At 36.2% G+C, this 15,370-nt stretch overlaps 1 protein-coding gene across 7 annotated transcripts in view; it reads left to right on the forward strand.

Moving 5' to 3' along the window:
• Positions 1 to 14,311, forward strand: part of LOC144606987 (guanine nucleotide-binding protein G(I)/G(S)/G(O) subunit gamma-7) — a 146,584-nt gene extending 132,273 nt beyond the window's left edge. For 6 of the 7 annotated variants that reach the window (XM_078423495.1, XM_078423496.1, XM_078423493.1 and 3 more), the window contains one exon: positions 1,750 to 14,311. In XM_078423495.1, coding sequence (XP_078279621.1) covers positions 1,750 to 1,875 — 126 coding nt within the window. In that variant the 3' untranslated portion in view covers positions 1,876 to 14,311. The remainder of the gene's footprint in view (positions 1 to 1,749) is intronic. The other variant, XR_013549040.1, reaches the window with a different exon arrangement.
• The last annotated feature ends 1,059 nt before the right edge of the window (positions 14,312 to 15,370 follow it).

Genomic DNA, 15,370 nt, shown 5'->3' on the forward strand with positions numbered 1-15,370 from the left:
ACTCTTCCCACAATACAGAAGACACTGAGCTAATATTTTCACTTCAAAATAATAAATTGATTTGCTGTAATGAAAATATCATTTATGTACCACATGGCTGACACATTCAAGATGCTATTGATTCATTGTGAATTCTTAACTTTGTCCAGAGGATTGGAATGGGCCTGCTGGCAGGTGTGTTTATAATCAACAGAACAGCTGATCTTGTTTAACAACTGCCCTATGGTATTTTGCAATGCTTCCTGTTATGTACTGAGACCATTCCTGTTTTGGTTCTTTCAAGCAGTGAACATTTGCTATTGAAAGATATGGTCAGAATTTCAGTGCAATTTGCAGCAAATTCAGTATTATAATGCTAAGCCTACTACTGGTTGAAAATGATTAGCAAATTGAATTCAATTTTTTATAATGTGAAAATCTTCTTGGTATATTCCTGGAGGATCAAATGCATTGAATGAATTTGTAATTAAGGTTACTAGTTTATTATTGAGCAGCTGTGGGACATTTGCAATGCTTTATTGGTGATATTCTGTCCATTTTGAAAACTGCAAATCAGTAGGTTTTACTGGGATTCCTTCACAATTGCAGTAATGTTTGAAATTCAAATCCAGATAAAATGAAATAAAAACACGATTTAAATTAAATTATTATGGAATGTTTCTCGTTTGAGCTTAATTTCTTCATCTGTTTCTAAACTAATTGAATCACTTTTCCTTTTCATAAAATTGGTGATCTTTAATATTGTATTGATAAATGTCAAAACCTAACGCATCTCCATGTAAAGGGCAAGAAAATATGAAAATAATTTCAGTTGGTGGTATTGCTCCTGTTTTCTCAACTTTTTTTTCTTCTGGAAGCAAAATCCCTCCTCGAGGCATAAAATTGGTGCCTCAAGTAGGATTTTTCCTTCAAGCAGAAAAAGTTAAGAAATCGGGAACAAGAATATCAGCTGAGGTTCTTTTCACATTTTCTTGCACTTTAGAAGATGTGTTAAGTTTCTATAAAGCTAAATTAAATTGTAAATTAAAAAAACAATACTTTTGTAAAAGTTGTTGGGTTTTACCTTGTCTTCAACAAGCATTTGAATTTTTCACATGTGATTGTTTGCAGCTTTTTAATCACCTTATTTTCACCTGCAACCCCTTACTATTTCAGCCTTTTTCACTTTTTCAGATCGTGCAACTGAATAATGTATCCCACACATCAAATAAACTGGTCAATTATCTGTAATACTCTTCAGAATCATTATATTAAGAAAAATGAATGAGAATTTGTGAGGATTTATATTGCTCTAGACCAAGTGGACCTGTTGGGCCCAAACTTCTCCTGCATTTGGTGCAGCACCCTCTCCTCCCCCCCGCCCCCTATCCTGTAAACATAGATGTTTATTTCTTGGGATTTTTTCATCTGTCTGATAATGAATGATTTGCAATGCCTGTTGGTGATGTATTCAGTCTGTTGCCTGCAAATACTGTTTAGATCTGCATAAAACTACACTATCTCTTTGTCATATGAATCGCTCCCCAATAACGTTTTTTGGCAATTTCCTGCCCACTGGAGAAGCCAGAATAGCCAATTTCAATGTTGGAAAGAGAACAATTTCCTATTTAGTTAAATTTTATTTTTAGAATATGGCTAATTTTACAATGCAAGTTAACTGCATTACCATACAATTGGAATGCAATTAGTTGTTACAATATACACCCAAAAATAATCTTGATTTTTGTTGAAATTATTTTCTCATCACAGGTATCCAAAGCTGCTGTAGACCTCATGAATTACTGTGAGCAGCATGCCCGAAATGATCCACTGATTCTTGGAGTTCCGACGTCTGAAAATCCTTTCAAGGAGAGAAAGCCCTGCATCATCCTATAGCTTTGCCCATAATGGATGAAGCACTGCACTCCAACACCCAGTTTGTGTTTGCCAACATTATGAAGTACTCATAACTGTGAAAACAGGTGTCTAAATAAGGATTGTACTTTTTTTAAAGCTATAGTTGAACTAGTGTTTGCAAATCTAGCAAAGCAGATTTAGAAATTAGCCAGTGCAAATTAATTTCTCTAGATTAAGAAGGGGCAGAATTTTAATGGAGTTTTCTCATGAATATACTTTCTCATTCGTCTAAAGTTTGATTGAAATTAGTTGATAAATTTGTTATTGTGGATGGAAGGGATAATGTAAGATTATTTTACTGGCAAAAATCCCAGTTAAATTTAATTGAACAAATACCTTCAATCTGAAGAAATTTCCAAATACTTAACAGAAAATAGAGATACTAAATCAATTGTCCAAGTATTTTAAAATGTCCAAATATGTAAGTAGTAGTTTATCCTTAAGTGCATAATGAGGCTTTGTAAATAGATTGATTTTAAGTTACTCTGTTTATTTGATCAATACTGTGTGCATCAATTCTATTAGTAAATTTAATTTAACTCTGCTCAATAGGATTTTTGTGAAATGGTATCTCTCAAGCATCATCAATTTTAATCAAGAATGTCAAATTGTGTTTTAGTGAATTGAACATTGTTCAGCAAAGTTTCCCAAAGTGTAGCTTATACATGGTAGATCAGAAGTATTATGAACATTTTGTGTTAAAGTTTTGGGTTAAGGTTATATATAAAAAATGGCATCAGTTTCTTTGTGTCCTAATTTTACTGGCAATTGTGTAATATGGAACACTAAGGATATTGCCATTAGTATTCATTTAAAGTTTTTTTCATAGTGCTCTGGTGCATTTGGCAGTTTGATATTTTGCAGAGGTGGAAGGAGGCATAACAAACTTATCACTGACTAAAACCTGGTGGGAAAGTATTGTTTCCAATACTTTATATTTTCAGGTGACTCGATCCTGCATTATAAATACTAATATAATAAAAATCATAAATGTGTAGTCTTTTGGCTCTTCGGCTAAACATGTTTTTAATTGGCTGAAATTTATAATGATTAAAACCACTTTAATGGACTGTGGAAGAAGCTATTAAATTTTAGAAAATATTCAGATCAATTCAGCAATTGCAACAGACAGTCTTTCAAAAGAGAATGTATGTATGCAAGATGGATACAATCTGTGCAAATTATTTGAACCCTTTTAGTGTTTATTTCTAATTGGTATTCAAGTTCAATAGTCTTGTGCAAGAGCAAATTAATTCTGCATACAATACAGGTTGAAATGGAAAAGTACGAGTGCCAATGAAGGTTTTACTCTACTTTAAACATGTTTAATTCATAATTTCAAAGTGAAGTATTTATACAACAGTAGTAACATACTGTTATATAAAAAGTTAGTAAGTTTTTCTTATCTTATGAAAAGGCTTTCCTTCTAATTACAACTGCCAAATGTAAATGATATCTACCCAGATAGTGAATTTTCCTGTGGTATAAAATTAACTACCTGGTAATGCTGCATGATCTTAATATACTTTCAGGTCCTACCTCATTCAACTGGGAATAGCCTTTGTCCTATCAATGCTTAAAGGCTTTTGCTTTAAAGAAATGGACTATAGTACTAAGGGAAAATTGAAATGAAAATTCACTGTCTGTTTTCTATTATAAATGATAACCAAGTTCTGTGTATTAAAAAAAATTAAGTTAATTCGACAAAACCTGCCTGAGTTTAAAGTTTGCTGTGTCTTCTAACCCTTCAACCTACATTTTGCACTAGGGTTTATTAATCTCTTATTTCAATATCCATAATATATTTGTAAAAAAAACCTATTTTGAATCTTTGCAAAGAGAGCATGAGAGATTATTATTCCATCAGGATGCTTGGATTAATATTATTCAGAAGACCTAACTGAAATATATTGCATTATTTGTACTCGGTGCTATTTATATTCTGTAAAATGCATAACATACATATCTGGTTGATTTCACACTAGGTGGAAGAACAGTTTGAGCAATGTTTTTATTGTTTGAGAAATGGACATTAGTGGAAAGGAGAGTATTATTGCCCATCCAAAATCCCTTGAGAAAGTGGTGATCTACCACCTTGGTGAAGATACTGCTGTAATACTGTTGGGGATGGAATTCCAGTATTTAGTATTCCAATACTGATGAAGGAATGGAGAGATCTTTCAAGTCAGGATGTTGTGCCACTTGGAATGGACTCCACAGCTAGTGGAGTTTTCATGCATTTAATGCCCACATGCATGATGATAGATTCACTGGTCTGGGAGGTGGACTATGGTAGATGAGCAACCACTGCATTTTGTAGATGGCAGCCGCAAAACATAGATGGTAAAGGGATGAATGAGATGGCAATCAAGTGGGCTGCTTTGTGATGGATGGTGTCACGCTTTTGAGTGGTGGTGCAATTGCATCCATCCAGCCAATGCAAAGTATTCCATCATGACCTGACTTGTGCCTTGTAATATATCATCTTAATTGCTGTGACCTTTCCTACTTTGGAAAGTACACCTCTTCAATTGTGTCATCTCCAGCCATGACGAGTGATTAAAGTTTTGAATGATATTGGAGCCATCTTCTCTACTGATATAACAACCAATAAAGCACCTTTCATGTAATCTGGTCAATACAGCACAAACTTTCTTGAAGATACAAAATATTTTACAAAACAACCAAGTCCCTTTTGTCGAGCATTCACTGTTGTATCTGATATGAGTGTTATATCATTTCCATACTCTGCCCTTGCCAGCTGTAAACTGGAGGGACTAAAATTGATTTTAGTCTCGGTTATCAGTTTACTAGAAGTAATCAGTTGCATTACCAAATTCTCTTTATATTCCCATGTGGACATGAGGTTTATAAAACAATTAACTTTATTTACCAAAATTTGTACATTTTTGTCTTTAATCCCTGAATGAAAAGCACCAAGAAAAAAAATCAAACTAGAACACTCCCTTTTCTCCCACTATACAACCTTTCCACTTTTCCCACTATCCCCGTTTCCATTTCTCCCTGTCCCCTTGCACCTTTAGCTGTTCCTCTGGCTTCACGTTTCACTCCTCTTCTGTCCTTATCCCACAGTCTTTTGTCTCTTTTTAACTCTAGTGTTTGTCCTCTCATCTGCTAATCAAAGTCCTCTCCCCTATCACTTGCCTGGCTTTGTCCCACTCCCACATCTTCTCCAGCTTTCTCCCCCCCTACCACAATCTGTCTGCCTGTCTATGTCCTCCAGAGATGATCCCTGACCTCAATGCTACTACAGCACTGTCTTTTTTCGTACAGCAGTATCCGCAGTTCTTGCGGTTATTGTGTCCTCAATAATTTCATTGAACTGCTTCAGTTTTTTCATCTCTGGAGGTCTAATTTATTCTGTTCAAACAATTGCTTTCAAACCCCTTCCTTTGAGCTTAAAACAAACACCTTGTTAGTTTGTTGGTTTCCAATCAAATCTAATGGTATATACAGGTAAATAGAACAGTGAACATCTTGGCACATGAACAGATCAATGCTTTCTGGAATGCTTTCAATAGAATAAATTGGATTGAATTAATTAAACCACATTGGCCATGATTCAGATTGTAACATGTGGCACATTGGAGATGTGAATCTGCTTATTTGGGCTCCAGTGCAATTGCATTTTGACACAACCCTTTTGAGATGGATGTTGAAAGTGTGATATGATTTAAATCAGACCTACTTTTCTTCATGGTACTTAGTCATTCACACAACACTGTTCTTGCACAACAGTAACATACTTGGCCTTCAAACCTTTGGTCACTATTCTGAATGTAATAAATAAGTCAACCATGAGTGGATTTTGTGTCTGTTACATGAATTTAGTTCTTCAATGATCCATTAGCCTAATACTAATGTGGATTAGTGGACAGTAATTGATTAAACGTATCTAGAATTTACATTACATGAGTCAACTTGATCTGCCAATGCTGATTTATTTTTTTCCTCCTATTTTATTAATTGAGGATTTTTATGCCAACACCCCTCTAGCCAGTTTCTTTCAAAGTTGGCCATTCTCTATGCCTAACTTTAGATCAATGATACCAAACCTCAAAACTCAGCTTTTGGTCAATTCCAATTCTGCATGTGACGACTCCACCAATTAACTTTTCATAATTGTCCACTAGTTTTTACTTAAATGGAGTTCCTTTTCCCTTCAATTTTAACATTAGATATATAAAAAGTATTAATCCAGATCCCCATGTTTAAATGGTTCCTTGTTTGTGAATTCACTTGAACCAATTAATAATGTATTCTGTAAGAAAATATAGGAGTGTTTGATTAAATTATTTCCTCAATTAACACTAGGTAAGTATTTAGCAAATGATAGGTAGATTGGACTTGAATTGGTTGCAAATTTCACTTGTGCTTTATTGGGGAGATTTCCAGTATTAACATAGAAACATAGGAAATAGGTGCAGGAGGAGGCTATTGTGGCTGATTATCCATAATCAGTAACCTGTGCCTGCCTTCTTCCCATATCCCTTGATTCCACTAGCTCCTGGAGCTCTATCCAACTCTCTTTTAAATTCATCCAGTGAATTGGCCTTCACTGCCTTCTGTGGCAGAGAATTCCACAAATTCACAACTCTCTGGGTGAAAACGTTTCTTTTCGCCTCAGTTTTAAATGGCCTCCCCTTTATTCTTAGACTGAAGCCCCTGGTTCTGGACTCCCCCGACATTGGGAACATTTTTCCTGCATCTAGCTTGTCCAGTCCTTTTATAACTTTATACGTCTCTATAAGATCCCCTCTCATCCTTCTAAACTCCAGTGAATACAAGCCAAGTCTTTCCAATCTTTCCTCATATGACAGTCCCTCCATCCCAGGGATTAATCTCGTGAACCTACGCTGCACTGCCTCAATAGCAAAGACATCCTTCCTCAAATTAGGAGACAAACTGCACACAATACTCCAGATGTGGTCTCACCTGGGCCCTATACAACTGCATAAGGACCTCTGTTCCTTTACTCAAATCCTCTTGTTATGAAGGCCAACATGCCATTCACTTTCTTCAGTACCTGCTGTACCTACACACTTACTTTTAGTGGCTGGTGTACAACTTCCCCTTTACCTAATCTGACACCTTTGAGATAACAATCTGCCTCCTTGTTTTTGCTGCCAAAGTGGATAACCTCACATTTATCTACAGTATACTGCATCTGCCATGCATCTGTCCACTCACTCAAACTGTCTAAGTCACCCTGCAACCTCTTAAGAACCTCTTAACATCCTCTTCGCAGTTCACACTGCCATCCAGCTTTGTATCATCTGCAAACTTGCTAGTGTTATTTCTAATTCCATCATCCAAATCATTAATATATATTGTAAATAGTTGTGTCCCCAGCACTGAGTCTTGCGGCACTCCAATCGCCACTGCCTGCCATTCTGAAAGGGATCCATTTATTCCTACTCTTTGCTTCCTGTCTGCCAACCATTTCTCTATCCATGTCAATACCATGTGCTCTAATTTTGCTCACCTACCTCCCATGAGGGACCTTATCAGAGGCTTTTTGAAAGTCTAGATACAATACATCCACTGGCTCTCCTTCATCCATTTTACTTGTCACATCCTCAAATTCCGGAAAATTAGTCAAGCAGGATTTCCCCTTCATAAATCCATGCTGACTTGGACCAATCCTTTTACTGCTATCCAAATGCACTGTTATTACCTCTTTAATAATTGACTCCAGCATCTTCCCCACCACCGATGTCAGGCTAACTGGTCTATAATTCCCCATTTTCTCTCTCGCTCCTTTCTTGAAAAGTGGGATAACATTAGCTACCCTCCAATCCACAGGAGCTGATCCTGAATCAATTGAACATTGGAAAATGATCACCAATGCGTCCACGATTTCTAGAGCCACCTCCTTGAGTACCTTGGGATGCAGACCGTCAGGCCCCGGGGATTTATCAGCCTTCAGTCCCATCTGTCTACCCAATACTATTTTTCGCCTAATGCAAATTTCTTTCAGTTCCTCGGTCTCCCTAGATCCTCTGTCCTCTAGTACATCTGGGAGATTGTTTGTGTCTTCCTGAGTGAAGACAGATCCGAAGTACCTGTTCAACTCTTCTGCCATTCCTTGTTACCCATAATAATTTCACCCGTTTCTGCCTTCAAGGGACCCACACTTGTCTTTACTAATCTTTTTCTCTTAACATACCTAAAGAAACTTTTACTGTCCTTCTTTATATTCTTGGCCAGCTTCCCTTCGTACTTCATCTTTTCAGCCTGTGTTGCCCTTTATGCTACCTTCTGTTGTCCTTTGAAAGTTTCTCAATCCTCTGGCTTCCAGCTACTCTTTGCTCTGTTACACATCTTTTCTTTTAGTTTTATTCCGTCTCTAACTTCCCTGGTCAGCCACAGTTGCCTCTTACTCCCTTTAGAATCGTTCTTCCTCTTTGGAATGAGATGACCCTGCATCTTCTGGTTTATGCCCAGAAATTCCTGCCATTGCTGTTCCACCGTCATTCCATTCGATCTTGACCAGCTCCTCTCTCATGCCTTCATAGTCCCCTTTGTTCAACTGCAACACTGACATTCCTGATTTAATCTTCTCCCTCTTAAATTGCAGATTAAAACTAATCATATTATGATGACCACCTCCAAGGGGTTCCTTTACCTTGAGTTCCCTTATTAAATCTGGTCCATTGGACAACACTAAATCCAGAATTGCCTTCTCTCAGGTAGGCTCAAGAACAAGCTGCTCTAAGAATCCATCTCGGAGGCACTCTACAAACTCCCTTTCTTCTGGTCCAGAACCAACCTGATTTTCCTAGTCTACCGCATATTGAAATCCCCCATAACCACAGTGGCATTACCTTTGTTACATGCCAGTATTAACGCCTGCTGCAATTTACACCCTATATCCGCGCTACTGTTTGGGGGTCTGTAGATAACTCCCATTAGTGTCTTCTTACCTTTACAATTGCTCAACTTTATCCAGTGACTCTACATTGTCAGTGCCTATGTCACCCCTCGCAATTTTATTATTAATTTTTAGTATTAATATTAATTTAGATAATAGGTGCAGGAGTAGGCCCTTCGAGCCAGCACCTCCATTCAATGTGATCATGGCTGATCATTCACAATCAGTATCCCGTTCCTGCCTTCTCCCCATATCCCCTGACTCCACTATCTTTAAGAGCTCTCTCTTGAAAACATCCAGAGAATTGGCCTCCTGCCTTCTGAGGCAGAGAATTTAGTATTAATTTTTTGAGTATCTTAATATCTTTGTGCAATTCTTAGATGGTGTATCTGCTTCTGACAATTCACACATGAACCAGTGTAGTCTGTTTACAGTAAATGCTAAAACTGTATTTAACGCTAATTGCATTGGATGCCAATAACTCAAAGCACAAACCATGTACAAGAACTTTGCTGGATCTTTGATATTATATGGGCAATCTTCTCATTGTCAACATTCTGTACATGTATTATTCATTGCATCCCAGAGCCTTTTAGAAAGGTAATTGCCAAACTGTAATTATTGCTCTTTCAGCATGTGTTTGGTCAGTATCCCAAAGTGTATTCATCATTATTTACTTGCAAATATTCACTAATATTATTCCTCCTTTTCCCTTCGTTTGCAGGTCGTGGTCATTTATAATTTCTACTATGGTAGAGCAGCCTTTCATGATCTTGCATAAGTGGCTATTCTTCATGAATAAACTTGAACTATGATTTTCTTAGCTGAGTGCTTGAAGGTCTCCAGGTTACATGCCTACTAATTAATTACAAATTAAAATTCCTGCTCTATCAAGTGGGTGACCTTTCTTCTTTCAATATGTTATAAGGTTTAATTAGAAATTTACATTAGTTGTCCAATCAACTACCAACCCCCACTCCCCATTGAGAGATTCTGTCATTTGAGTCTATTGTATGATCTGCACTTTTGTGGTTCCGATTTTCTGTTAGCTTTTCGAGACTGTTGGATGTTTTCCAGACTATTAGATATTATCGCTATTTATATCCCAACACTTTTTTTGGATGTTACACAGTATATTGTAATAAATATTTCAGTCTCCCCAGTACTGTTAATCGGAGCATGGGACTCCTGGGTCCCAGTGAGTGTCAGGACAGCCCAGGAATCCCTCAGTAGCAAAGGGCATCATAGTCTTGTACACTGTGATCAGATCCTCCAATCTATAGAGATTTTTCAAGATAAATACTCGACTAATTTAAGCATAAATTTATTCAGATTAACTGAGGGTTTGAGGCAAAGGTGTTTTCGGTCTTGCAAGAATGTTTAAGATTATGAAGGATTTATGAAAGTTAAGCTGGTTTTCATTGCTCGCCAATCTCTAACCAGAGAGCATATACCTTAGGTAATTGGCAACTGCATGAGAGATTTTTGAGGCATCAAGTCGTTAGGATACTGAGTGTGATGACTTTGTGAGGAGAGAAGTGATTATCAGGAGACCAACTCTTCCATCATTAAAAAAATTAGGAAACGCATTCATGCACATATTAATGTGTGTCCTGAACATGCCATCCAGAAGTGATCACATTTAAATTCCTGTGCAAGCTTTGGCGTGTAATATATTGCTGTAGGTTCAATAGTAGCTTTGGGTGGTGGGGGGGAATGAATACTTGAAGTAAAAAAAAATAGGGTGATTTTGAAAGAGCTAACATTAATTTGATGGGAATGCAAAAGGTAATCCAAGACCTGATTTTGGTACAATCCTTTTGTTGTCTCATGACAGTATGGTATTTTACTTTAGCAAATTACAGCTTTAATTTTCCCATTCTAAATTTTATGTGCACAAAATGTTTCCATGTCATCAGTCTCATACTGTAAAACAGAATACTAACTTCACTTGAAACATTATTCTACCCCAATATAGCTCTGTGGGAGCACATTGTTGTAATATTGTATGTTACTCACAATGACCCAAATTAATGCTCTGGCTTACAGCCACTACTTACAGGAAGAGCACATGTCTTGGAACAAAAAACACTCTTTAAATATGTTATAGCGTGTCTTGCGTTGGTAGTAAATCTTTCTTTAAATGTCCATAACTGGTGTATTACTTCATCAATGATTAATTGAAAAAAACAAAAATACAAATATTAAAACTGCAGCAATTTTTCAATTTAATTTCTGTACATATATTTAGTTAAATTATTCTCACATTGTTAATTTACAAGACATCCTTTTCAGGTTAGCATTTGTACATTACTTACACAGTTGCTTTCATTTCTTTCAGTGCCTCTTATTGCAAACTATCTGGTTAGAGCACTTTGTAAAACAAATTTGCCAAATATTGGCATCATTTGAATCGTAACATTCAAGTTCTTTGGCTATCTGCTGTTATCTTGACCATTGGTCACATATCTTCCTCCTCTAATGATGCAATTTTTTTATTTGCATCATTATTAAGAGCAAACATTACGAATTCCACTATTGCAAATGCAAATCTTGCAGAACCTGATATTGTTCAGCATTATCTGTAGCAAATCCAAAGAAATCATGATTTTTTTTAAAGAAAAAAGCATGCACAAAAGACTCTTTTACAAAAGGATCATCTCTTTTACAAATTTCAAATTGTCAATCCCACCAATTAGTTTTTCTGCACACTCGTCTTTTGTATTGAAGGCTGTCGTCTTTTAATGCGTTAAAAGCTTCTAGTTAAGAATCCATTATGTAGATTTGAACACTCGATGTTTGGAAAAGGAAAAACAGACTTGGTGGTATGTATAACATTTGGCGAGAGCATGGATATTTATCAATTAATAATACAGTAATGGTAAATAGTTATTTTGTCAGAATTTTTGAATTTATGAAGATCTTATTTTATTCGGGCCTTGCACATATAATCGTTTGAAAGATATTTCATAATTTTTCAGGATTGATTGTGCTTTTATTAAAATGAAAAGTCTTTGCTTATTTCTTCAGATCATAAAACTGATGCTTAGGTGACTAATCTCCTTGGTGCAATAGATTTTGTCCAATATACACGTAATTCATCTTTATACTTTCCCCAGCCTCTAACCCGTTGTTTGCACTATCAACACGACCAAAATTGTGATCCTGAAGAATTTTGTAATGCCAACCCATCACTATCGAGTAAGACAAGTTAACACACTATACTCCAAAAATGTTCTTGCACTCCATGTCCACAAATTGCCAAATCTTTTTTTACTAGCAATTAGATTTTCCACCCTTACTGATCCTCAAAAGTCCAATCTTTCGCACTACATGTTACAATTACCTGGACAGGTGGTATTCAAGTTGCATTTTTCTTTCACTTGTGATGCGAATCTTCATTACATTTGCATCCAGCAATTTCAGTAAGGATTGAACCAAATCTAATCCTGCCTTCAATTAATATTGATATGTGGAATTTTCCAGAGTTCTTGTTTGAGAACAGTACCAGAACACAATTCTGAATTGTGTTTGCCAAAACTCCAGATGCTCCAGATGTTGAAAATACTTGGCAGGAGAGATACTTTCCCACATATTATTATTCACCCCAGTTTAGGCACTTTGATGTCCACTGTGGAACCTTATAGTTGCTGAGGCTGACAGCAACTTGCAGAGCAATCATGGATCTTCAAGTGTAAATTAGTCTAGACTGATGAAGTGATATTTAGACCCTACTATTTACTGCAGACTAATTTAGTGTTTCCAAACCAGTCAAGTAATTTTTCATACGGCCATTAACTAAAAAGCAGTTAATAATACGTGTTGTAAACTAATGTTTCTGATAAACATCTCCAAATCTGGTTTTGATCAATATTTCAAATTGGTTATTACTGAAAATCAAGTCTGATTAGTGTAAACAAAGTAGTATGGCAGGGCGAGTAAAGGAAATCTTGCGTCTCAGAAGTCTGCATTTTGTACCTTGCCCTCATTGGCTTCCTCAGAACCCACAAAACTGGAGTGGATGCAAGTCATTCTTGGTCCTAAGGGACACCCTAAGAAGAGTCACTGTATTAAAAAGGGGGGTGTTTATTTACTGTTTACCGTGGGGAAGGCAGATCTGTTGGATTTTTTCCTTCACCTTTTTCTTGGGAAGATCGACTTCTTGTAGAGTTACAGGATCGCAGGCAAAAAAAAACTCTTTTTGTGATCTTGCACAATTGACTATTGTTGATGAGGGCAAGCCATTTCATAATTTGATTGTTCTGCGCTTAACTCACTCTGACAAAGAACATATGTTTCGAGTGGAAAGAGCAAATGTACCTTCACAAATAGTATTGTATATGGAGGTAGATTTACATGATCAGCATTTTTAACATATGAAAATTTCATATGGACTGATAGTATTACACTTGGTTTATTTCCATCAATGGCAATTTTGATTTGCGTGGTACTCTCATTTCATACTTGCTGCAAGCATGTAATTAAATCATTCTTTAGAGTCCTGTGACTAGCTATAAAGTTTTCATATTCTGCAATTTTACAAATTCTGCACCTTCTGTGAGACCACCTTCCTCAGCCAAGTTATTCATCCTGCCCTATTTGACATAAGCTTGATGTTCTGCATTGCTTATTTTCTGTTTTTAAGCTTTGATGGAACAAAAAAAATTAAATGTTGATGTTGAAATTAGATGTACATAATCGGCAAAATTTTTAGAAATTTAATATCACTGTTTCCTTACCCATCCAATGTTTTGTGCACATCAAAGTAAAGTCAAACTTTATTAAAATGTTAAATATTGATCTCCCCAATTCTGGTCAAACCTATATTTTCCAAGTCTTCACCATAGAAAAATCTGCTAATTTCATAATCAGTAGGTAGGAAATCTCTTGTCTCATATAAGAGATTAGTTTTTGAACAATATTTTCATTTATTCCCATTTGGATATCAGACTGCAAAGAGGTTTCAACTTTTACCGTTCCATTGGTACATTAGCATTGAATGCACTCTGAGTTTAGACAACAATTACAAACAAGGCACCTGCACTCGCTCTCACTTGCTAGTGCAGCCTTTAAAAAATATATATATAAAGATCGAATGTCCAAAGCCCATTTTTCTACCTTTCCTAAAGTGCTCATCTGCTGTTGTGCAACTTTCTTTAGTCCAATAATTAAAAGTTTATCTTTAAAATCTGTTTAGCACTATAATATGTTATGTGAAAAATGGTTGCCAAACTGTGGAGTCGTACTAATGAAGAAAAATTTATTTGGGTTTTGAACATGTTCTCACTGGTTGTCTGATACCCTTATGCAGATAATCTAGAGCTTCAGCATATAACCTAATTTGCAAAGTACATTTAACAAAAATACTTATACCTTTTAATAATGTTTTCTAGCAAATTTTGCCATATTCTGACTTTGTTGCCAAACTTGTCTGAATTTCTTACTGCCATAAAAGTATATGTAGTATTGTTTCTCTTCTAGTTTAGCTGTATTCTTAACCTTTTTTTCTAATGTGTCATGGCCTAGTTCATTTGTTTCTTTTGTGAAAATGTTACAAAATGGATTGATGACAATAAAATATTCACATTTTCAGATCTGTCTTGAGGTTTTTCTTTGAGGAGATTGTGGCACAGCAGGCTCTCGTGCCAGTGACTTGTGTGTGTGGTCTAATGCAATATGCATTAATACCTTATTTGCCCTTGCATTTACATAATTGCCTCTGCAAAATATCCATTATGGAAAAGGAGCCCCTTTTGTGTTAAGTTCATAAAGCTACACTAAGGCAAAAAGAGGAGGTTTGAACCCCCACTCCCCCTGGTGACTTTCAAGCAAAACGTTAAAGAAAGGGGAGTGCTGCTGTGTGGGAGAATTCTAATTGTAGACGTGTAACTGAGGTATAAAATGGAGATCATGGAGTGAAATTAATCTTTGGAGAAAGTATGACAGAGGAATAGCTTACAACTTTAAATTCTCACCTTTTTATGTCTTAATGTCTCAGTTGCGAGATGATATCTCCAACAATGTAGCATCTAATTAACTATGGTGTATTGACATGCCTTAACGCACTGTCTCTAGGATGGTACTTGAAATCATGACTTGGCTCTGACCAATAGTGCCTAATACCTACTTTAAAGTAACATAAAAATAGAGCCTTTTGTACCTGCTCCACTATTCAATGAAATCTCAGCTGATAGTTTACCTTTAATAGCACTTTCTTGCTTAGCACCATATCCTTTGATTCCCTCTCAAAAAATATTCATCTTTTTCTTGAATGTTTTCAGTGACTGAACTTCCACATTCCGATAAATAGAAAATTTCCAAAGTCAAGTCAAGTTTATTTGTCACATACATATACAAGATGTGCAGTGAAATGAAAGTGGCAACGCCTGCGGATTGTGCTAAACTACAAAACATAATAGAAAAATAAAGTTTTACACAAAAAATAAATTAATACAGTAAATTAAATTAGTCCCTGGTGATATGAGAGTTAACAGTCCTGATGGCCGGTGGGAAGAAACTTCGTCTCACCCTCTGTTTTCACAGCATGACAGCGGAGGCGTTTGCCTGACTGTAGCAGCT

The sequence above is a fragment of the Rhinoraja longicauda genome, chromosome 28 (genome assembly GCF_053455715.1).
Source record: "Rhinoraja longicauda isolate Sanriku21f chromosome 28, sRhiLon1.1, whole genome shotgun sequence".
Lineage (NCBI taxonomy): Eukaryota > Metazoa > Chordata > Chondrichthyes > Rajiformes > Arhynchobatidae > Rhinoraja > Rhinoraja longicauda.